This window comes from Nuphar pumila, chromosome 6, assembly GCF_984573655.1.
Source record: "Nuphar pumila chromosome 6, dmNupPumi1.hap1.1, whole genome shotgun sequence".
NCBI classification, from domain to species: domain Eukaryota; kingdom Viridiplantae; phylum Streptophyta; class Magnoliopsida; order Nymphaeales; family Nymphaeaceae; genus Nuphar; species Nuphar pumila.
Genome location: NC_143254.1, coordinates 102775003 through 102801450, shown reverse-complemented (window position 1 = coordinate 102801450; position 26448 = coordinate 102775003). Strand labels below are relative to the sequence as shown.

The 26448-nt window shown below is 36.5% G+C and overlaps 1 protein-coding gene across 1 annotated transcript in view; it reads left to right on the top strand.

The window, feature by feature from the left end:
* The first annotated feature begins 3415 nt into the window (after positions 1-3415).
* The window catches only part of LOC149835461 (formin-like protein 18), a 78629-nt gene continuing 55596 nt past the window's right edge, over positions 3416-26448 (top strand). Inside the window, exons 1-7 of the mRNA XM_090009589.1 lie at positions 3416-3488; positions 4008-4711; positions 5094-5315; positions 5443-6853; positions 6931-7129; positions 7297-7429; positions 19614-19685. Coding sequence (XP_089865715.1) covers positions 3416-3488; positions 4008-4711; positions 5094-5315; positions 5443-6853; positions 6931-7129; positions 7297-7429; positions 19614-19685 — 2814 coding nt within the window. The remainder of the gene's footprint in view (positions 3489-4007; positions 4712-5093; positions 5316-5442; positions 6854-6930; positions 7130-7296; positions 7430-19613; positions 19686-26448) is intronic.

The window sequence follows — 26448 nt, the reverse complement described above, 5'->3', positions numbered from 1 at the left end:
TAATTTATTGAGCTTGGTCAATTTCTCTGTTACAAGGATACTCCAATTCAGTTCTCTATCGTGTCTTCTTTATATACTATTCTTAACGAGCACACCGACCTTTTTTGAGGATTCCAATCTATGAAAAAGTTTAGAAAAATTTTCAGATGCCCCTCAAACTATTAGGTCTAATTCATGTGCGCGACAAGAGTTTGAGAGTTTTCTAATTTCCACCAATGTTTTTGTTTTTGTTTAATCAAAATTTTCCAATTACAAACTAATGGTTTGGTTTCTCAATGACTGATCCAATAAATTTGAACCCAAACCAAATCAACTTAATTAATTGCGTCTTCATTTGACCCAAAATCCAATTAGCTATTGTCATGCATGAGAGAGAGAGACGGGTAGGTTAGGAAGATCAAGAAAAGAAGAAAAACTTTCTTAAAAAAATAGGCCTCGATGAAGAATGTATATGGGTAGCATGGTTATTTTAATAAATATATAACAAATTTATTAGAGATAACTACACTAGGAGTCCCAGGTAAAACCTTTGTTAGAAATTTGCAAAGTCTCAAATTTTTGGTGTGCTTGAATTAGACCCCAAAATTTGGAAGGTATTTAAAATTTTCATAAAATTCCACAAAATTACGTGCCCTAATCCTTTTTGTCCTATCCTTGTGACATAGGTCAACTTTTTCTCTCAACTCTAAGAGGACCAACTTGTCATTCTAAAGTGACTATAGATGATTTCTAAAACTCAAGCAAAACACTTCAGTGTTAAAGAATTGAGAAAATAAATTATAGGACTTATAAGAACATTTTGGAAAAGGTCTAGCTAATTTAGACGTGCCAATAGAAAATGATGTGGACTTTTCCTCTGAGGAAGTGCTGAAGTTTTCTTAAATAAATTGAATATTTATATCATATACAGAATTCTCACATGTGAAAACTTTTCTTATCCTTTTCCCACTTCCAAATGTGACCTAGAGGTAGATAGTAGAGTAAGTTGAATTCAAAATGAAGGTTTCATGCCCCCAAAATACTTGTTTCTCTTGGACCCAGTTTGATCCATAATCATTGTCAATTGCCTTCAATTGACAAAGCTTCAGCCACATCTTATCTTTCTCTGGGACTCATGAGGGCTACGCACAGAGTTGAATGAAAAATTGTGGAGTAATTTACATATAAGCACCTAACATTTATGTTTAAACCATTCAATTTTTTTTTGGTATTTACTTTTTTACAAACTGCCCAAATAATAGGTACTTTCGACAATTTTGACCTTTGTTTTGGGGCAAACAGTAAGATGGTTTTTGAGAAAATGAAGATGGCAGTTTTGTTAAAAATTTTGAGAAGGCTTTACATAAAGACGGGAAGGCATTGGGCATAGAGGAGATGGCCATAATGTACCTAGGGCTGCAAACGGACAGGATATGGTCGGCTGATCCAAGTCTAACATGCTTTTCGGATATGGATTCTTTAAGTAAAGTTTGAATGAGAATTCATATTGGATTCCGATTTGTTCAATCAGATCATTTTCGGATTCATGTCAGCATTTTAAGTCAAAATCTAACCAGAATGCATTTCTTACATGTAAACAGCTTGCTTTTTTCCAATTTTTCATGTATTTTGGATTCTTACTCAATCTAACCTCTTCGGATATGGATCTAGATTCGGATCTATTGTTTGAATTTTAAATTTAGATTTAGATCTAACAAGATCTGACCCGTTTGCACACACACACACACTATATATATCAGTGTTGTGAGAGGCGTACGCCTTAGTACCTGAAGCGTACGCCTCAGAGGCGAGGCACATGCTCAAGGTACTGAGGCGTGCTGTGATGCGCAAACTGGCCCTCATCAACCTCCAGAACCCCCTCCTTCATCCCCAAGTCTTCCTCCTCCGCCCGATTCGTCGGCTGTGCTAACCCCAAGTGCCGGTGGATCCACCGCCACTTGTCGGCCAACTGCTCCTCCGCCGCTCCCTGCATCCCCTCCCACCGCTTCACTTCCATACCAGTTGTGAGAGGCGTACGCCTCAGAGGCGAAGCGCAGGCTCAACACCTCGCTTCGCCTCATCGCATTTAACAACCTTGTTATATATATATATATATATATATATATATATATATATATATATAGAGGGAGAGAGAGAGAGCAAACAAGTTATTTTTAAAGAGTAAAAGTATCTTATTGGTCATTTGAACAGTGCACATTTGGAAGTGAGAAAATGATAAGAAAAAAATCAAGTTAGGGAAAAATGGCAACTTTTTCATTCATTTCAAGTAAATTAAACGATTTTGAAGAGATTTTTTTTTATTTTATGTTGATTTTGACAAAAAAAAAATTTGAGGTCAGCCGTCACCCTAAGTCAAAACATTAACAGTTTTTTGACCTGATTTTCTCATGTCACACCAACAAGACAAAAACATTTTTTTTAAAGGCTAGTTAGGGTCCACCAGTTACACAAAATACCATTGGGTTTTGAACTTGCAACATCCCAATACATGGTGACGTACACTAATAGCTCCTGCATTTAGTAAAGAAAAGTTCTCGTACCAAAACTTCTTATAAGCAGAATTTTAATTCCTCATGAGATTCAAGCATGGGCTTCTAAGAAAATTGCCATAAATTAAGAACATTAAACGCAAATTACCCAAAATTGGAGGGTCGAAAGACTTATCCTAATTTACACGTGGCAGCAAGGACATGTCAGAGATTTATTCTTCAAATATCCCATGAGCCAAGATGTCATTTTTCAATCCTTCAATCGTCTGACCAAAGTTATTTTTATCAATGTCATCATTTAATAAGGACAGGCGAAGGAGCAACAGGGAGAGGGTGTCAAGACTCAAAGGCGCTGTCCTCTGCGTACTCCCCACCCACGTTTAAGGCAAGCGGAGCGTAACATCAAACAAGACAAATAGTCCAAATCGCCCAAACCTTCGTTAGGACGACCAAGATCGGTACTGCCGGACCCTATCCCATCCCGCGAGGGAGCAATTAATGCTGAACGAAGACTTTCCCGATCGAGGGTTTCTGGTTTTTTAATGAGTTGGAGATTATCGTGGTCTACGCCTTGGAAAGCCCGCCAGTCTAAGCAAAACGATTTTCAGACTTGTCATTGAAGCAAAGCCCTGCGAAGAAAGGACAGAGAAAGTATTGAAACTAATGATTGTGTGGGAGATCTTGACGGGAAAGAAAGGAAAAATCCATTCGATCTTCTGCTGTCTCGATTCGCACTCTTCGTGAATGTGAGAATCAGAGAGAGAGAGAGAGAGAGCAAATGGGGGATGCTACTTTGGTTGCTCGAATTGATACATTGCGTCGTTTGAGTCGGTCGGGAGGAGGGGTTGATTTGATGGTGGATTCGGAGCTGGTTTTATCGTTCTAGGATCTCGATTGTGATTTTCCCGGGGGGGGGGGGGGGGGAGATGGCGCTGTTTAGGAAGTTCTTCTACAGGAAACCGCCTGACGGGCTTCTGGAGATTGCGGAGAGAGTCTACGGTACGTTCTTGCTCGGATCTTCTGTTGTTGTTGTTTTTTTGTGGCAATCGTGAGTTTCGTCAACTATGGCATTGTTGCTCTCCTTTTGATGTGAGAAAGCTGTTAGGCTTTGGCGGTGATTCCGGGTTTTGAGAATGTTGTTTCAATCAAATCTCGGTTGGTGTTTCCTTTTTTTGCCTTTGATTTCTGTTTGCGGAGACAAGTTCTTCTTTGACGTGCACCTCTGCATGTGTGTGTGTGTGTGTGTGCATACCCACTTACCTAGAAGAGTAGAAGGAATTGTGAAACTGATGTATGGTGCACAATGCAAGTTCCCAACTTATCCCACTTGTGTTGAATAAGAAGGTGTTTGGGCAATAGTGGTTAATCTTTACGAGCCTTGCGCTCCTTTTGATTGAGGAGAGAGCATGTAATAACGAGTTTCCTCCTTGTTCACATGCAATTGAAGGTGTTTGAGTTTTGTTTCTTTGGTGGTGTTATCTGATTGTTTGCACCTTTTTTTCCATTTCGTTTGTGTAGTGTTCGATTGTTGTTTCTCTACGGATGTTTTGGAAGAAGACATGTACAAAACCTACATGGAAGGCATTGTGAAGCAGCTCCACGAACAGTTTCCTGATGCATCTTATATGGTTTTCAACTTCAGAGAGGGTGGAAGGAGAAGCCAGCTTATTGACATCTTGTCCGAGCATGATATGATAGTGATGGACTACCCTCGCCAGTATGAAGGATGCCCGTTAATAACTCTAGAGATGATACACCATTTCTTGAGGTCCAGCGAAAGCTGGCTGTCTCTGGAAGGGCAGCATAATGTATTGATGATGCATTGCGAACGTGGAGGATGGCCGGTGCTCGCATTCATGCTAGCAGGGCTCTTGATTTATAGGAAACAGTATAGCGGAGAGCAGAAGACTTTGGATATGATATATAAGCAAGCCCCTCGGGAACTTTTGCAGCTCTTGTCTCCCTTGAATCCGTTGCCTTCTCAATTGCGATATCTGAATTACATTTCCAGGAGGAATTTAGCTTCTGAATGGCCTCCTGCTGATAGGCCACTCACTTTGGACTGCGTTATCCTCAGAGTGCTACCCAGCTTTGATGGAGAGGGTGGATGCAGGCCTTTATTTCGCATCTATGGTCAGGACCCATTTAGTGCTACTGATCGAAGTACCAAAGTGCTATTCTTGATGTCAAAGAAAAACAGGAACATTCGGCTCTATCGGCAGGTAGTCTCTACTGTTTTTCTGCTTTACTACGGTTCCCTTCTCTGGCTATGTTCCTGTGGGTTTCATCTTTCCACAGAAAATGTCTCTGGAGTTACCTCTAAGTGGGTTCAGTATGCTTAGTGGAGACATTATGCTTCTGGTTGGATTCCTTAGTGATGCTTGCCATTTAGATAAAGGGCTATGCATTGATGTGTGAAACTCTTGGCAATACGCTAAAGTTTCCAATTTGGGCCCAATATTGGAAAATAAGTATAAACCCTTTTCCTCAGAGCTCCTGTGTCAATGTAACCAATGCTCCTGCAATTATTTATTTAGTTAGACCAGCACTGACAAAATCCACATTGTTTCTCATATATCCTTTTTTTCTTTTTCTTTTTGGCAGGAAAACTGCGACCTAGTTAAAGTTGACATTCGCTGCCATATTCAAGGTGATGTTGTGCTAGAATGTATTAACTTGGATGAGGATATGCAACGTGAAGAGATGATGTTCAGGGTTATGTTCAACACAGCTTTCATCAGGTCGAATATTTTGATTCTCAACCGTGATGAAATTGATATTTTGTGGGATGCTAAGGATCGGTTCCTGAAGGACTTCAGAGCAGAGGTCAAATTGTTCAATATGAAGTATCCTGGTTATACTATCATAGCTGCTGATTTTTATTCTTTTCTTGGTAATCTAAAATATAATGTGCTTTGGTAGACAACTTAGTTGCACTTTTTCTTTTGGACAGATTCTTCTATCTGACATGGATAGTGCTTCAACACTGAGCACTGTTGATGTTACAGGGGTGGAAGAGAAGGAGGGGCTCCCAATGGAAGCATTTGATAAAGCTCAAGAGATCTTCAACAGAGTGGATTGGTTAGATGAAAAGGGGGATGTTGAGCGTGATATGCTTGAGCAAATGACAACATCTAATGTTTTCCGACAGAAATTGGAAAAGAACATTGCTAAAAATAATTTAGATACTCAGGATGCAGTGCAGGAATCGAATCTTGATGTACATCAAGAGAAAACGGTTCAACTGTCAGAAGGAAATGTTGAAAAATATCCACCACATGTTTCACAGAGTGAAACCAAATCTAACATGAAACAATCCTGTGATCTAATATCATCAAAGACTTTGGTTCAACCAGAAGAAATGTGGGATGCTGTTCCTCATCTTACTCAACCAAAGGCCTTGTCTCGGAGGGCACCACCATCATCTCTGTCTGCTCCACCTTCTCATTGTAATTCTCTGGATGGTTCACCTTTGCCTACTGCAAGATACCATAGTGCACCAGCAATTCTTGGTATTGCGGATCTTTTACAGGATCATGCTGATGGCAAGAATGTAAAAGACTCTTTTGCTTCTCTTAAAAGTTCAGTGCTTTCTGCAAGCCTCAATGGTGATAAAGGCAGTTCACCTGCAGAAAATTTATTACATCTTCAAATTAGTGATGCCACTGTAGATGAATTAGTGTACGAAAACAGTGCATCAACTGACTTTCACACTTGTCAGGATTATGTCAGCAAGAATGCTGGTACAGATATGGCAAAGCCGTCCATATATTCGTGTGCACTATCCCCATCCCTTCCAATGGTGGCACCGTGCTCATCTGAAGTTTCGGCATCAGGAATTATATCATCATTTCCATTGCCACTGCCATCAAAAGCCCCACCTCCACCACCACCTCCACCTCCCTCAACACCTCCTCTGCATCCTCAGCATTCATTAACCTCTGTCTTCAATTCAGTTATATCTCGTTCTCAACCACCTCCCCCTCCTCCATTAGTTGCTAAAGCTAATGCTCCATTACCACCTCTTGCCCCACCTCTCCCCCTGAAACTAACAGAAAAGCCCTCCCAGTTACCCTCTCTGCCCCCTACTCCAGTGCTGAAGAATGCTGCTGTATCAGCTAATCCTCCCCCTCCACCACCACCACCACCATTAATTTCTAGGGAAACCAGTGGAACCGGAGTGGTGGCAGTAGCAGCTAAACGTCCCCCTCCACCACCGGCATCTTTAACTTCTAGGGCCTCCAGTGCAACGGGAGTGGTGCCACTACCTCCCCCTCCACCACATTCTGCATCTGCTTCTTCAAAGCATCATGGTTCTTCAAACCTTCTCTCTCCAAATACAAAACCTGGTGATCATGATGGAGGTGAGTCTTGTACCCCATTTGTGTCAGACCTACTCCCATGAGGCCAGTAACTGCATCTTCAGTACCTCAACATGTAGGTGCTAAAGCTGCAAATAATGGTTCAGGGGCTCCTGGTAATTCAACTTTCGGAATAAAAGGACGTGGGCTCACACGATCTCCAAGCTCGCAGTCATCTTCAAAGAAAACTTCATTGAAGCCATTGCACTGGGTTAAAGTGACAAGAGCAATGCAGGGAAGCTTATGGGCAGAGTCTCAAAAGCATGATGAGGCTATCAAGTACCACTTCCCTTTTATGTCCATCATAGTTATTTCTTTTACTCTTCCTTTATTTGTCAGTATTTTTTATAATTATCTAACGATTTTCATTTAACATAGATTAAAGTTGCTTACCACTATTTTTGATAACTCAAAACTTATTTTGCCATCCTAATTTTTATTGATAGGCCCCCAGAGTTTGACATGTCAGAACTTGAGAGTCTTTTCTCAGTTGCAGTTCCTAGTGCTGAACACAGCAGTGTGGGAGAAAAATCAAGTCGCCGAACTTCTATTGGGCATAGATCCGATAGAGTCCATCTGGTACAGAAATTTCCTTCTTGTCATTGCATTGTTTTCCATTCCATTTTTAGTCCACTTTTTAGATTCGTTAAGTTATAATACATTGGTATGTTCTGGTCTTGATCATTTGGTCATTTTGGGGATTTCACAAGTGGTCTGAGCGAAAATTGGACTTACATGGCAAAACCCATTTTTATTGCAAACCATATTGTTTTACCATGCTTTGCTGGTTCAGATATTATAAGTGTGTGCTATCTAGTCAAAAGGGCTAGGCGGTGCCTAGTCAGTAGACCCCTAAAAAGGCTAGTCGAGGACTAGACGGACTAATCAGTACCCCAATTAAAAATAAAAACTGTACAAATTATATATAAAAATATGTTTACTTCTTTTGGTAATAAGATGTTTTCATCCGACAAGTACCCAATTACACATGCTTTCACTATATATATATATATATATATATATATATATATATATATATATATATATATATATATATATATATATATATATATATATATATATATATATATATTCAATTATTCATAACATATTCAGTATAATCAACAAAGTATGCTTTCAGCCTTTCACGGAAAAAGTGATTGTAACACACACGCACACACATATTTTATTCATAGCATAATCAAAATATGTATATATACACATAAAAAAATCATACTTTCCACCTTTCACAGAAAAAATCACAAAAGCACAGTAACAAATACATATATAAATATTACATAATCAGTAATACTAAAAACATGCTTTCAGGCTTTTGTAGAAAAAATTATGAAAACTCGCACATATACAAACAAAAATCACACACACACATATATGTATATATATAGGAAAAGTGGTAGCTGCCTACCACCAGCCTATTGTGAGTGAACAGTGTTTTCAGGTTTTTTTGCAAATCTGACCCTACAGATGTATTTGGCATGGTCAATTTTTCTAGAAAACAACACTTGGAACATGTTTTTTTTCGATAAAAAAACATGATTTTTAAGCCTTGAATATTTATGTAAATCTTAGATCGTTGATTTTAAAATCTTATAAAAAAACTATCTGTATATCAAAAATGGACAATCCAAGAGTCGATTCCTATAAAATTAAGCTTGTAGAACACATCTTCATGGTCAGATTTAAGGAAAACGTGACAAAAACCCTTCAAAATCCTAGTAGGCTTGCGGTAGGCTAGAAAAGTGGTAGGCAGCTACTACCTACCACCTACTCTCTCTCTCTCTCTCTCTATATATATATATATATATATATATATCATTTTCAGCCTTTAACAGAAAAAATCATCATAAACAAATTAACACATACACATAAAAAACATAATCATTTAAAATTAACCCCCCTCCCTTCCTATGTTTTTTAAAAATTATATATAATAATAAAATGACTAAACTGCCCTTGTGCCTGTAAAAAACTCTATAAAAAGAGATTTTGTGTATAATCACAACACTAAAACCACGAAGTGTGCACAAAGGAGAACTCTCACAAGTGCACAAAGGCACATATACAAATGCACAAGGGCATCAAAAATATCAACTTCAATATATTGGATCCTAAGAGGGGCTTTACAAAAGCATAAAGAAAAGAGAAGGGGAGCACCCCTATTTATACAAAGTTGGAGAAGTGGCCCCCTTAAGAAGCGGTTTAAGAGCTTCCAAAATTTGATTTAGAGATAGATCTCCATTTGTAGATTCCTCTTTTTGTGGTTGAGAAGTGGTGGTCATTGCTAGTAATTTCTTTTACTTAGGACAAACCGGTTTGATATGACCCGGTTCTTTGCAAAAGTGACATACAACTTTGCTATAGTCCCTTCTTCTACCTTGACCACCTTGATTTTGGCTTTTAAAATGAGGAGGTTTATATGTCCTTAAGTTGTTCTCGAGCCTAGAAACGACATTCGCTCCATCACACTCATCTTGATTTGTAGGCATTGCAAGAACACTTGGATTTTGCTTGCTAATGCCCATACGAGTTTTCTCTCTACTTAATTTAGTAATGACGTCTTCAAGAGAGGGAGAAGTGAAGGGAGATAGAAGAGAAGATCTAATTTGCTCAAACTCGGGCCTTAGTGTATTCAAAAAGTTGAAAAAATGATCTTCTTCAAGTTGCTTATGACGAAGCTTTATGGCTTCTCCACTCCAATTAGGTTCGAGTATAGCAAGCTCATCCCAAATGGATGAAAGCTCGGCAAAATATTCTCTTATAGTCATCTCTCCTTGAAGAAGGGTTAGCGCCCTCTTTTGGAGGTAATGCTTATGGGACAAATCTCTAGATGTGTACATCTTCTCAAGATACTCCCATGCTTGAGAAGCCTTTTTAAACTTTATGATATTGGCGTTGATTCTAGTCTCAACGGATGAGAAAATCCATGACAAAATCTTGAAGTTCTTCATATTCCATTCCTCATGTTTTTTATTATATTCTTCAAGAGCCTTCGTTCTTTCATCTCTCTCAAGAATTTTGATTTCTCCACTTTCAACCAATGTAATTTTTGGCTCCGGTTTCGGAATCGAGCCTTGAACATAACCTCAAAGCCCTTTTCCTTTAATATGGGCTTCCATATTACCGGCCCATACATTATAATTAAAGCCATTGAGCTTAAAGCCAAGAGAGAAATGGGAGTCTTTTTCACCCTATGTCACAGGGATTCGGCTAGCAGGGTGTCGCACCCGCGTCGACGCGACTCGACGCGGGTGCGGTCAACCCGATCCTGGGTGCGTTGACCGCACCCAGGGTCATTTCGGTCCATTTTTGTTTAGATTTTTTTTTAAAAAAAAAATTGCCTTACGAAATGGGCTGCAGAATTAAAAAAAAAATTCTGCTTGCTGCTGCTGCTCTTGTTTTATAAAGGGGCACTTGTGTCCACAACATCTGACTAGCTTTGTTGGCATCCCATGTTATTCCTGCCTCCAAACAATTAATTCACAGCATTGTAAAACATACTGTTGACTCGGAAATGATGATCCATCTTCCTCAAAAATTAAAACCAAAATTCAAGCGCCTTTTGAAGTCTTTATGCTTCAACCAACCAGATCCTTTTTCGTCAAGGATTTTCTCTTTCCATAATAAATGATAATGGTGGTGGTAGAGCCTTGGTGGCTATTAGTATTCACTTTTCTCCTGACGAGATGGGTGCTCTAGCCGTAGCCTTGTGTAGACCTCTCTTGTCTACATGTCAAATCCAATAAATTTCTTTTAGTTGTCATCTGTGTGCAACTGTATATAAAATGAAATTTGAAGAACCCTAGGCAGTGGCGTGGCAGTGGCGCCGTAGGCCTCGTGAAGTCTCTCTCTCCAACAAACCACGTCAAACCTTTCGCTTATATTTTTTTCGTGAAGACCAGGGAGTTTCAGACATGATTGAATCATGACAGTCAACAGAACGCAGGTCGATCAGATTGCCAATCCTTTCGGTTCATCAATTTTGTCTCGTTGAGCTAAAGTACACAACAAGCAAAACATGGGTAACAAGTCTTCAAACAAACACACCAGCAAAAAAAACTGAACCCCGACCCGCGCCGGGGGAACCCCGACCCCCTTCTATATATATATATATATATATATATATATATATATATATATATATATATATATATATATATATATATATATATATATATATATATATATATATATATATATATTTACATTTTTGCTCCTGTCGCACCCCCGCACCCGGGTTTTTTGGAAGTGCCGAATCCCCGCACCCGCACCCGCACCCATGTGACATAGTTTTCACCCATTAGAGAGATAAGATGAAGAAGAAAATTACATACCACAAAGAGATTTTAACTCTTACTTGTTGTAGTAATCTTCTAAAATATTTGATGAAGAGAAGTCTTCATGTCAATCTCGAAAAAAATTGAAGGCACGCTTTTCGAGGCACTCGATATTGTGAAGAATCACAAGATTTTCCTTCCCAAGCAACCTTGCTCTGATACCATGTAAAAATCTCTATAAAAAGAGATTTTTGTGTATAATCATAACACTAAAAACACGAAGTGTGCACAAAGGCACGGATACAAATGCACAAGGGCATAAAAATATCAACTTCAATATATTGGATCCTAAGAGGGGCTTTACAAAAGCATAAAGAAAAGAGAGGGAGAGCACTGTTAAAATATGTTGTACATATATATATTTATATATATAGATCACGACACATACACATATATATATATATATATATTTATATATCTTTTGTAAATAGACCCATAGGGGTAAAACAGTCTTTTTACTTCTTATCGCATATTGTAACTTTTCTTCTTTTCTTTTCTTTCTTTTTTATTTTTTTCTTTATTCTTTTCTTTTCTTTTCCACCTTGGAATGGGCCCCACCTAGGAGGACGTTGGAGCATCCAACGGTCATATTTATGACCGTTGGAAGGGCTCCAACGTCCCTCTAGGAGCCCTTCCAAGGCCTCCTCTTTTGTCTATAAATAAAGGGGTTTCTCCCCATTGTAAAGCATGCTTCTTTGAAGCCTTTTGAGTGGAATATATAGTTTTCCTCTTCTTTTGGGTGCCTTACCACTTTAAGTTGTTGTGTTGTTCTTTTGCCCATTAGTGGCTATTTGTGTATGTGCGTGCTCTCTTGCTTTGCGCTTGGAGACTTTATCCGGCACTTCATTACATGGTATCAGAGCATTGGTTGATAAAGCTTCATCGAATCTTCTTTTGACAAGCAATATCCTTCTCTTTCGTGCATTCATATTCCTCTTCTACAAATGGCCAACAAGGATGCAAAAATCGACCTCTCATTCAAATTGGATGGAACCAATTATCGCATGTGGGCGGCCGCTATGGAAAACAATCTCAAAGGTAAAAAACTTTGGGGTTATGTATGTGGAACCATTCCGGAACCACAATTGAAGTTGACTAAGTTTGAAGGTAATGAGGAAAAAGCTTTGAACGAAGAGGAAAAAGAGAAGGCTATTCTTGATTACTGTTCTAAATTAGAAGATTGGGAAAGTGAGCATGCTAAAATTTTAGCATGGTTCATGAACAATGTTGAGTTAAAGATTTGTGCAAATCTCGCCAAATTCAAGAAGGCTAATGAAGCTTGGTTCTTTATGAAAGGCATGTACACTCAAAGAGACCTTGCTAGGCATTTCTTTCTACAAGAAAAGGTAAGAGCTACCAAACAAGGTGATATGAGTATTAGGGACTACTATAGTGCCCTATCTTCTTTATGGGATGAACTTGTCCTTCTCGAACCCCAATGGGAAGGTAGTGCTATTGCTATGAGGCAAGAGCAAATGGAAAAAGAAAGATTTTTCCAATTTATTCATGGGCTTCGCCCCGAATTTGAGCAACTTAGAGGATCCCTTCTCCATAGGGCCTCTACTCCTCTAAGTGATATTTTGGCCGACTTATGTCAAGAAGAGACTCGTTTGGCATTAAAACGAGATGTTGATGAAGTTCATGCCGTATCTAGACCCGGCAATAATGTAAGGCCATACAAACCACCTCATTTTTTCAAAAATAATGGTGGTGGAGGAAGGAAAATTATTTGCCATAATTGTAATGAACTGGGCCATATTCGTCCGGATTGCCCAAGATTTAAAAAGAAGGTGGCCTCCATTGGTGAAGCTCCTCCAAATGAAGACTCAAAGAAGGATGGTGACATAAAAGAGTCCCTTGTTCATCTTACCGAAACTCTTCAATAATTCATGAAGATGAGCTCCTCTCAGTTTTCCTCTACACCATCCACTTCCGGCGCCGCTATCTCTTCCTTCCCAGGTATGACCTCTTGGATTCTTGATTCGGGTGCCTCCTTTCATATGACTCTGAATGCATCACTCTTATCAAAAACAAGTCTCAACAAATTTAAATCTTTTGTCTCCACTGCCGATGGAACATCCTTGGATGTTGAAGGCATTGGGAATCTTGAGAAAACTTATAATAAAAACAAAGAATTTTTTGTTTCCAAAATTCGAATTATTCCAAAACTTAATTTAAATCTATTTTCCGTTTCCCAAATTACCGAATTTGAATGTAATGTCACTTTTTCACCTACCCATTGCTATGTGCAGGATCTCCGGTCCGGGAAGCGGATTGGGCAAGGCCATAGAAGAGGGGATCTTTATTATATGGATTTTTTGTCATTGCCAACCAAATCATTTTGTAATCATGTTCAATCCAAAGATATTGAGACTTGGCATAAAAGACTTGGACATCCTAGTGTTTCTAAATTGTATCTCTTTCCTTTTTTGGAAAAATTTTGTAATACAAATACATTCACATGCAATGATTGTATCCTTGGAAAAATTCATTCGCTTCCGTATTCTCATAGTAATTTTGTGTCAAAAAGACCTTTTGAACTTGTGCATTCCGATGTATGGGGACCGACACCCGTTCTGTCCAAGGGAGGCTACTCCTACTATGTTAGTTTTGTTGATGACTTTACTAGATATACATGGGTATACATTATTAAAAACAAATCCGATGTCTTTAATAATTTTAAAGAATTTCATATCCTTATTCAAAACCAATTTCAAAACAATATAGCTATATTTAGATCCGACTCTGGAGGAGAATACATGTCTAAAGATTTTCAAAATTATTTCAAAACAAATGGAATTTTACATCAACGATCTTGTCCTAAAACCCCGCAACAAAATGGTCTTGCGGAAAGAAAACATAGACATTTAATTGAAACTACAAGAACACTTCTTGTTTCTAAAAATGTTCCTAAAAACTTTTGGGCCGAAGCTCTTCTTACCGCAACATATTTAATCAATCGTATGCCCTCTGCTTCTTTAAAAAATGTATCACCTTTTGAAATATTATTCAAAATTACTCCAGATTTTAATAGATTAAGGATATTCGGATGTAAATGTTTTGTGCTTGTTCAAGGACAAGATAAACTATCACCTAAAGCTATTGAATGTGCATTCATTGGATATGGTGAAAATCAAAAAGGTTATAGATGCTATGATACTCGAAATAATAAACTCTATATATCAAGAAATGTAAACTTTCTTGAAGAACAAAATGGATTTGATGTTCACACATCTAGAGAAAACTTTGACTATTCCTTCCTATTTGATCTTGCTCCTAGAATTGAAACACCAGATGCAATTACTTGCGATAATACTTGTGATGGCATCTCCCATCATAATGATATACTCCAACATGGTAATGATTCTCAAATTGAGAATCTTAATGAAATAAATGTATATACCCGGCGGTCAGGAAATGAACATCAACCTGCTCTTGAAAGATATTCTCAAGATCTCTCATTAGAAGAACCTATTAATGCACCTAGGAGATCTTCTCGTAATAGTAGACCTCCACAAAAATTTGTATCTTATGAAACTTTCTCACCTAATTATAGGGCTTGTCTCATGTTAATTCATTCATATCGTGAGCCTACTTCCTTTAAAGAAGCTAAAGATCATCCACATTGGATTGAAGCAATGAAAGTTGAATTAGAGGCTCTTAACAAAGCTCAAACTTGGAGTATTATTCCCCAACCATTAGGAAAAAAGGCAATTGGGTGTAGATGGGTATATAAAGTTAAAACCAAGTGTGATGGATCTCTTGAGAGATACAAAGCTCGTTTGGTTGCAAAAGGCTATGCCCAAGAATATGGAATTGATTATGAGGAAACCTTTGCTCCCGTAGCTAGGATGACTAGTGTGCGAACTTTAATTGCCTTAGCCTCCATTAAACAATGGCCTATATATCAACTTGACGTTAAAAACGCTTTTTTAAATGGAAATTTATATGAAGAAGTCCTTATGGATCCTCCACCAGGTCTTGAAATTGGTAAAGGAAATATTCTAAAGTTAAATAAAGCTCTTTATGGTCTTAAACAAGCACCTAAAGCTTGGTATGATCTTTTTAGCAAAGTAGTTCTTGATAATGATTTCTCCTCATGTTATACTGATACTGCTTTGTTTGTTAAAAATTCTAATGATCACATTACAATTCTGTTATTATATGTTGATGACATGATTATCACAGGTAATGATAAGAGAGGTATTAACCTTATTAAGAATATTCTCAAAGAAAATTTTGATATGTCTGATCTTGGTTATCTAAGATATTTTTTAGGTATTGAAGTTGCATACTCTCCCAAAGGGTATGTCCTATCTCTGATGAAGCTTGCCTCCGACATTATTGATAGGTCTGGACTGACTGATGACAAGAAGGTGGAGACGCCAGAAATAATCAATGCCAAGATGAGAGCCAGTGATGGCACTCCTTTAGCTGATCCCACACCTTATCGTCAATTGATTGGGTCGCTCACATACTTATCCATCACTAGGCCTGATATTTCTCATGCAGTTCATAGTGCAAGTCAATTTCAGACTACTCCCTCCACCATTCACATGGCTGTTGTCATGAGAATTATCAGATATTTGAAAGGCACCATAACAAAAGGATTATTCTTACCCTCTTCTTCACCTCTTACTTTACTTGCTTATACTGACTCTGATTGGGGTGGTAACCCCGATGATCGTATTTCTACCACAGGGTATTGTGTGTTTCTTGGAGAGTCACTTATCTCTTGGAGGTGTAAGAAGCAACAGAAAGTTTCACTCTTTTCTACTGAAGCAGAGTATCGTGCGATGGCCACTACCACCACGGAGATCGTATGGTTAAGAAGTTTGCTTAAAGATATGGGAGTCTCATTCTCAACTCCCTCAAAGCTGTGCTGCGACAACAAGAGCTCTATCTACATTGCCAGCAATCACACCTTTCATGAAAGAACAAAGCACATTGAGATGGATTGCCATTATGTTCGTGATGAGTTCCTACGAGGCACCATTCAATTGCCTTATGTTCCAACCGAGTACCAGTTGGCGGACTTCTTCACCAAAGCTTTGCCATCGCCTCGTTTCTTCTTTCTCCTTAGCAAACTCTCGGTGATCTCACCGTGTGTTTGAGGGGGGGTGTTAAAATATGTTGTACATATATATATTTATATAGATAGATTACGACACATACATATATATATATATATATATTAATTATATATATGCCTATGTGTCTATCTACATATATAAATATATATATATATATATATATATATATATATATATATATATATATCTTTTGTAAATAGACCCATAGGGGTAAAACAGTCTTTTTACTTCTTATCGCATATTGTAACTTTTCTTCTTTTCTTTTATTTCTTTTCTTTTATTTCTTTTCTTTTCTTTCTTTTTTATTTTTTTCTTTATTCTTTTCTTTTCCACCTTGGAATGGGCCCCACCTAGGAGGACGTTAGAGCATCCAACGGTCATATTTATGACCGTTGGAAGGGCTCCAACGTCCCTCTAGGAGCCCTTCCAAGGCCTCCTCTTTTGTCTATAAATAAAGGGGTTTCTCCCCATTGTAAAGCATGCTTCTTTGAAGCCTTTTGAGTGGAATATATATTTTTCCTCTTCTTTTGGGTGCCTTACCACTTTAAGTGGTTGTGTTGTTCTTTTGCCCATTAGTGGCTATTTGTGTATGTGCGTGCTCTCTTGCTTTGCGCTTGGAGACTTCATCCGGCACTTCATTACAAGCACCCCTATTTATACAAAGTTAGAGAAGTGGGGGGAGGGGGGGGGTGCTCCAACGTCTATGTTGAGGGCCCCCTCATGTGACACAAAATACAAAAAATAAAAAGAAAAAAGAAAAACTAAAAAGAATAAAAAGAAAGCAAAATACAGTCATATTCTCAAATGAGAATATGCGCAAAATAAGAAAAGACTAAAATACCCTTTATCGGGTTTTGAAGATATATTAATATATATACTTAGATAGATACATATATATATATAATATGTATATATATATATATATGAATATATATGAAAGGGTCATTACATTTTAACACCCCCCCCCTTCAAACTTAGGGTGACATAATTGAAAGTTTGCCAAGAAGAAAGTTAAATCTTGGTGAGCACAACGCTTTGGTAAAGAAGTTTGCCAGCTGGTATTCTGATGTAACATATGGGAGGTTTATGGTTCTTCTCAAGCATTCCTCACGAACATAGTGGCAGTCCATCTCAATAGTGCCTAGGCGAGGGCAGCTTAACCGTTGATTGAGCGGCCTAGTCGACACTTAGTAAGCAAAATTGGTAGCTTTTATGGTATCCACCTTATAATTGCAAAGCCTAGGCGTTTTACTTACGCCTAGGCCGACTAGGTGAACCAGTTTGTGCTTTTGACTACATAGAGTGTGTGGAGCTATGATACTTACCTCGGTTTGTGAAACTAAGGAGTTTTTTGGTCCAAGGAAGCACACATTACAGTTCCCTTGTTTTTGCTGAAATCAACATATTATCATTATCCGATCAATTTGAAAATTCTCAGTATTGTGTGTGTTGGATTGTGTAGAATAACTTACTTTTCCATTAGAACGGTTAATATAATCATACATCTTTCTTTGGCCAGATGCATATATTAAAATTGTAGTTTTTAGTTACTTTTATTCTTGATGATGGATAATGGACACATATATTGACGTCTCTCTTCAATGCTGTTTCCATTGAATTTAATTGGGTTTTATAGTTTTTGAGGCCTTGTTTCTTTGCTTGAAAATTTTGTGTGCTTTCTTCATAACAGTAAGTCACTTTCTCAGGAACAGATGTATCTGGTTGAGTTTAGTTGGCTATGGCATAGCAATGACTTGGGCAAGAATGCAAGATTGAATGCCATGTCAATGCCTTGCTGAAGTCATGAAATGAGGCCATCTTGCCCTAATTTGGCACCCACTCAAGAAACTCAACCTAACTACTCATTGTAGAGACCCTCTGTCAAAAATGCCTCCGATATTTTGAAACCATGGTGATATTTTTGCCATGATATCTGCACAGCCAATATCTTAAGGATATTCCAATATTATCAAAATATTTTTTTATTTGAATTTATGAAGCTACTTCAAAATATTATCCTAATAATCCTCTCAAAAAAATACTATCCTAATAATATCACAAGATTATGTTATCCTGTATTTACCCCAAAAGTTGGAAAATATCAAATTTCAATTTTTTCCTACAAAAATATAGTTTACTTTTCTTCAACTTTATGTAGTTTTATAAGAAAACTAACTTTCTAGAGAATCTTACCTGATATTTTCTTAGGAAGATATTCCTGACAATCATATTTTTGGCAGTCAGAGACTCCAATTATCCTTCACTTTAGAATCAAATTGTTGAATATTGATAACTTTGTGATATAAAGGCTTACACTTCACATTCATCAGAGTTTTAACTTTTAAGGACACTACCCATTCTTTGCATAATTAGAGGTGCTATAACTTAATGTTGTACTTTTAGAGGTGATCTTAGCAACTTCTCAAGATAAGCTTTAAAGCTTAGCTATTCATGAACATTTGCCTTTAAGACATACTCACACGGAGAGACCGCACATAGTTTATTTGTATACACTTGAGATATTGCACTTTATACCATATTCCATGCTCTCACTTTCTCGGCTGACTCTAGGGATGTCAATGGTTCTGTTTTGGGTCAGATATCTGACCGACCCGAACCCGAACCCGAACCCGAACCCGATTAGCCGGGTTTGGTACAAAAAACCGAATCTGATCACAAAATTGTGTTGGATTCATTTTTGTACAGTCAAATTCGGGTTTGGAGTCCTTTCTGACCGATATCCGACTGGATTCTCAGGGTTTCTATATGGCTATACATTTTCAAGAAAAAAAAGAGGCACCAGTAAAACTAGAACAGCAAACCTTAAGAGTAACAGAAATTTTAATGTTAGCAGCTAACCACCCAAGCATTTCTGCACTTGTGATAAATTGCTGAACATTAATTCTTATAACCACTAACAGCTAATCCGATCCAAATCACCTTTTTAAGTGAATTTTGGGTTGGATTCGGTTATTTAGCTTTTAGACAGATTCGGATTCGATTTCAATAATCTCTTGTCCGACTCCGAATCAGAGTCCAACTAAAATCATATTCGATTTGTCGGATTTGGTAATGCTTACATCCGACCCAAATCCAACTCGTTTACATCCCTAACTGACTCTAAAAATTAAGTAGCAACTCGATGCTTAATCCCTGGGAGATCTATTATCTACCAGATGCCCTACTAAATGGAAAAAACCTTGGAATGGTTCTTATCTTGAGCTACAACTTTGGAGCATGAACTGATGTACTACCATTTTTCTATCCAAGATATGTTTTCAATGACATCAACTTTTTATGTTACTTGTTCTGCAGATTGATTTGAGACGAGCTAACAATTGTGAAATCATGCTTACAAAGGTTAAAATGCCATTGTCTGATTTGATGGTAATCTTCCACAACATGCTATCTAATGGATACCTAGTCATATATTAATTAGAAGTGATGATTCACTTTAGTAATCTAACTTTTGTTGTGAAAATTCTAAGTTCAATTTTGTTTACTATGTTTCTCTTAACATATATTTTGAATTGATTATATGAATGTGAAGTTCCCAGGAAGCTTTAATTTAAGGCTTATCAAACTTTATGGTGTCCTTAATGTTAGAAAGTCACACACACACACACACACACATATATATATATATGAAGTATATATGTATGAAATACAATTTTGTAATATGTATTTTCATATTTCTTATTTTATTTTTTGTCTTTTTTGTTTTTTAGTCTAGTCAATAGTCAACATTTGACTATTTGACCAGCCGTTGGGAAGTAGCCCAACGGCTAGTCTATAAATAAGGGACTATTTTCCCCATTGTAAAGTGTCTTTCTGGTGAGATTTTTCTCTCAATAATATTCAGTATTTCATGTTTTCATGTGTTTTGTGTGGTAGAGCACTTTTTGATATTTATGCCTTAGTTCACTTTGTGATATTTATGACTTAGTGCATTTAATGAGTAAATGTTCTTTTTATAAACTTGATTATTTGTGAGATTCTTTACATGGTATCAGAGCTTGGTTTATACCCACTCGTAAAGGCTGCCTCGTGAAGCATGCTCGTAATTCTTCCTTGGTTGTGGTTCTCTTCTTCTCCTTTTCATCATGGGTGAATTCTTTCCACACAATTCAAGCAACTCCAATTTTATTTCACCATTCAAGCTTGATGGAAGCACTTACATCATTTGGGCGGGACACTTGGAGACATTCATAAAAGGTCAAGGTTTGTGGGGATACGTGAGAGGTGATGTTTTTGAACCCACTCCTAAAATTATAATACGTGAAAATGGTGTCGAGATAAGTCTCGAAGAAAAAGACAAAGAAATAGAAGAATATCATAAAAAATTAGATGAATGGGACATGAAAAATGCCAAGATTCTTTCATACATGCTAAGTGGAGTCGAAATAAAAATTACCTAAAATCTCTTGTATTACAAAAAGGCAAACGAAGCATGGGAGTATCTTAAAAGTATGTTTACCGAAAAAGATATGGCTCATACGTATTATCTCCAAGTAAATGCTAGAAATATTAAACAAGGAGATAAGAATGTTAGAGATTATTTTATGGAGTTATCATCCATTTAGACTCAACTTGCTCAATTTGAACCCAAACAGGAAGGTAAGTGTATTGAGATGCGGAGATCTCATGTTGAAGAAGATAGACTCTTTTCTTTTCTTTTCTTTTCTTTATGGATTGAGACTCGAGTTTGAACAAACTAGGGCTTTCTTGCTATCTTCCTCATCACCTCCTCCTATTCATGAGATTCTCACTAAACTTAGTGGAGAAGATACTAGGCTAAACATGAGTAAGAATGATAGTATTCTTGCTATTTCTAGCAATAGTCAAGAGGATTGTGCGCTTCCAAACCGGAAAATTATATCAAACCATATAAACCTCCTCATTTTAATAAGAATAGAGGAGAGTCAAAAATAATTTGCCATAATTGTTATGAGCCCGGACACATTAGACCTCAATATCCTAGATTCAAGGACTATAGACCTCAAGAAAAAGGGTTGTTGTGGCTCTGTCAAAACAAGAAGAGGATACTCTAAACCTCAAAGATCTCACCAAATCATTATCTCAATTGACGGAGGCATTACAACAATTGCTTAAAGGATCTACATCAAGAGCGCCCATTGCATCTTCTTCAACCACTAGTATGTTCTCTTGGCTTCTTGATTCAGGAGGTTCATTTCATATGACCCCACACAAGTCTATTTTATCTGAGTGTCAACCTAACTCAAATGCATCCTTTGTTTCCATTGTCGATGAAACTTCCTCGAAAATAAAGAGTGTTGAGATTTTTAAAAATGATTTGATAAAACACAAGTTTTATATTTCAAAAATAAGACTTATACCAAAACTACATCTTAACTTACTTTCGGTTTCTCAAATCTCGAATCATGGATGTGATGTCATATTCTCATTAAATAAATGTTGGGTGCAGGATCGCTAGTCTGGGAAATTGATTGGAGATGGTTCTAGGCAAGGAGATCTTTATTATATGAACTTTCTTTGTATTCTAAAGGAATAATTTTGTAATATTTGCCCACACAAAAGATATAAAAGTTTGACACCATAGACTTGGGCATCCAAATATAAGAAAATTGAATTTTGTACCTATTACTAATGATCTTTGCAAAGATAATTTTGAATGTATGGAATGTTTACTTGGAAAAATGACATCTTTGCCTTATTGACAAAGAACTTTTTACTCCTCAATGCCTTTTGAGTTGATTCATTTGGATGTGTGGGGTCCTGCTCCTGTGACTTCTAAAGGAGGATTCTCCTACTATGTTGTGTTTGTCGATGATTTCACTAGATATTGTTGGATTTATTTTTTTAAGCTTAAATCTGATATATTTTCAACCTTCAAAACTTTTCATAATATGATTAAAAATCAATTTGAAAGCAAGATTAAAATCCTAAGAATAGACTTTGGGGGAGAATATTTGTCAAATGATTTTAAACAATTCTTAGAAAATGAAGGAATTTTGCATCAACAATCGTGTCCTATAACTCCACAACAAAGCGGGATTTCAGAAAGAAAACATAGACATATTATGGAAACTACAAGGACACTACTTATTGCTAAGAATGTGTCTAAAAATCTTTGGGCTGAAGTTGCCTTAACCTAGTATATCTCATAAATAGGATACCTTCAAAAACTTTATCCAATGAAATTTCTTTTGAAAAATTATTCAAATACCAACCTAACTATCAAAGACTAAGAATCTTTGGTTGCAAATGTTATGTCTTAAATGATAAAAGAGATAAACTATATTCTAAGGCTATCTCTTGTGCTTTCATTGGTTACTCTAAAACACAAAAAGGGTTTAAATGTTATGATATCAAAAATAATAAACTCTTTATCTCAAGGAATGTTAACTTTGTTGAAAATGAAAGTAGATTTGAAGAAAATATGTCTCAAAACATAAATTTTGACTATTCTTTCTTATTTAAACTATTGTCTAACGATGAAGATACTTATCTAGAACCCTCTATTGAGAATAGAACAACAATTGAACCAATAGTATACACTAGAAGAAATAGAAACATATCCGGTGAATGTGTAAATCAAGATAATCATGAATCATTAGAAATTCCCTATGAACAAATCATCATTCGTAGATTTGAATGAACCTCAGGGATTCCAAATAGATTTGTTTTTTATGACTCATTTTCTCTTAAACATAGAGCATGTCTTCTGGCTATTCATTTATATTTTGAACCCTCCTGTTACAATGAAGCCAAAAACCTACCTGAATGGGTAAAAGCCATGCATATAGAATTGGATGCTCTTGAAGAAGCCAACACTTGGGAAATTCTAAGTCTACCCATCAGAAAGAAAACCATAGGTTGTAGATGGGTTTTTAAAGTCAAGACAAAATGCAATGGATCCTTGAAATAACATAAAGTCAGATTAGTTGCTAAAGGTTATCTCAAGAATATGGAGTAGATTACGAAGAAACATTTGCTCATGTTGCCACAATGACAATTGTTCGAATTCTTGTAGCTATTGCAGCTATTAAAAATTATAATATATTCCAAATGGATGTTAAAAATGTCTTTTTAAATGACAATCTCAATGAGGAAGTATACGGATGTTCCACCTGGGTTGATAGTCCCTAGAGGTAAAGTGCTTAAATTAAAAAAAAAACACTATATGGACTCAAACCAGTACCTAAAGCTTGGTTTGACACATTCAACAATGTTATTAACTTATTACAAAATATGGTTTCAAATCATATTATACTAACACAACTTTATTTATTAAGAACTCTTCTGCAGGTATTATAATTTTACTTTTATATATTGATGACATGTCAATTATAAGAAGTGACAAAAAAGGAATTAAATAAGTAAAACAATTTTTTGAAAAACTCTTTTAAAATAACTGATCTTGGGTTCCTAACATACTTTTTTGGGGTAGAAGTATCATATTCTAACAGAGGATATATATTGTCAAAAAAAAAATTACTTTAGATACCATTGACAGGTCAGGATTATCAGATGACAAAGTTGTTGATACTCCAGAGATTGTTGGAATGAAGATGCAGACTGATGATGGAGTTTCTTTGGACAATCCAACTCCCTTTAGACATTTCGTGGGATCTCTTATGTATCTAAGTATTACAAGACCTGACATAGCTCATGTTATACATATAGCTAATTAATTTTAGCATGCTTCAACATGCTCATATGGGTGCAGTCATGAAAATTATCAAATATATCAGAGGCATAATAAATAAGGGAGTCTTTTTATCCTCTCCTTCCTCATTAGATCTTATTGCATGCTCAAATGTTGATTGAGGAGGGGATCCAAATAACAAGCACTCGACAATTGGTTTTTATGTGTTTTTAGGTGAATCCTTGATTTCATGGAAGTGCAAGAAACAACAAAAAGTGTCACTATCATCTACAAAAGCTGAGTATAGAGCAATGACGATTGCTACCATGAAAATTGTGTGACTCAAATAACTAATTTTAGATATGGGAGTTCATCTTCAGAATCCTACAAGATTATGTTGTGACAACAAAAAACTCTATATACATTGCTCAAAATCATAAGTTTCATGAAAGGACTAAGCATATAGAAATTGATTGTCACTTCGTTCGTGAAGAATACTTAAAGAAGACTATTGATCTTCCCTATATGAGATCGGAATATCAACTTGTTGATTTCTTCACCAAGACACTGTGCTCACCAAGATTTAATTTTCTACTTAACATACTTTCAGTGATTGCACCATAAGTTTGAAGGGGACTGTTAGAAAGTCACATATATACGTATATACTTGAATATATATATATACTCTTCAAATTGTTGTTGTTGTTGTTGTATATATACTCTTCGTAATACAAGAGTATGTATATATATATATGAAATACAATTTTGTAATATGTATTTTTATATTTCTTATTTTATTTTTTGTCTTTTTTGTTTTTTAGTCTAGTCAATAGTCAACATTTGACTATTTGACCAGCCGTTGAGCTGTTAGAGCCATTGGGAAGTAGCCCAACGGCTATAGCTCTCCTTCAAGTCTATAAATAAGGGACTATTTTCCCCATTGTAAAGTGTCTTTCCAGTGAGATTTTTCTCTCAATAATATTCAGTATTTCATGTGTTTTGTGTCGTGGAGCACTTTGTGATATTTGTGCCTTAGTGCACTTTGTGATATTTACACCTTAGTGCATTTAATGAGTGAATGTTCTTGTCAAGTTTTTATAAACTTGATTATTTGTGAGATTCTTTACAGTAAAGCTTGGAACTTTTGGTCATTATATCTTTGGAATTGTATTTAATTATAATGCTCTGAGCTTTTGGGTTTCTAGTATGAAATTGCTAGGATGCCTCTTAGAAAAGAAATCCAAAGTGCTAGGGACTGCTGTTCTTTACATAAATGTGCATGATGAGCTGTATCATTTTCCTTTTGAAATCTAACTTAGCATTTATTCCTTCATTACGTACCCTTTGTACATTAAGGATCATATTGATAAGTTCACTTCTTCCATGAATATTGTTATTAGGAATAGGCCTCCAAGCGCTACTCTTTGTTATCTTGTAATTGTTGCTTGCTATATAATTATTTGTATAAGATTGTCTTATGTTAGAAAATTCTTTTTAGTAATATTTACTTTTTCTTTATTTATTAGTTTTGGTGTGTTTGTCTTTTGGACAGTCCTCACATTTTGTTGGCATCATGTTGGTTTGTTTATGTTATTATCAAATGTGCATACGCTGTATATATTGCACTTAATAAAAGTATAAGCTTTTACCTCCAGAATTTTGACCTTATTTACGGTATTGGAGTTAGGTTTGGAGGGATCTGTTTGTGTTAACTTCTTGTGATATTGATATCATGTAAGAGTGTTGCTGAAGACTGTCCCTTGTGTTTTGCTTTGTGATTGTGAAAGTTGACAGACCTAGAAGTGAAGAAGACCCAGGTTGTACCTCAAGGATGTCAAACACAGTCAACAGTAAAATAATTTCAAAATCTATCATAGTGAGATAGTTTTTCTATAAACACCATTTGAGCTTGTTGAGATGAATAATCTGGTGTTGCCATGGCGTAGGAGAAAGTATCTGGTCTCCACAAATCCCACATGTTCTTTTTTTAAAATATCTGAGACGTGTAAATCCGGCAGTAAATATAGTTGAACTCTTTGCAAGCATAGTAAATTTTCAAGTTGTTGGTTGCTCCTTCATAATAAGAAGTCCAACGGAAGGGGATTTCTCTCTTAATGACTTGAGAAGTTGTACTAGTTGCATGGAAGAAGTAGCAGAAAGAAGAGCAAAGAAGGATGAAAGTCATTGGGGGTCTCAACACTGCACGATCCTAATGTGTTGTGCAGTGTGCCTCTTCTCCTTTATTTTAAGATGCTTCTGAAACTACAATACTGCCACTATTATTAATTTCTTACCATAATATCAGAAATGCCCTTGCTATAATAATACACCAGAAGACAGACATAAGTAAATATTACCAAGGTGCCACTGAAAAAATTACATTTTTAATAGCTTCTAGCCTTCAAGTTGTACACGGTTATTGACCATGCACAACTTGGATTTTGAAGGCAAAAATCTTCTCTTCTTGCACCCTTTTCTAAATAGATTTGCAAGGGAATTCTTTGAACCAATGAACCTCAC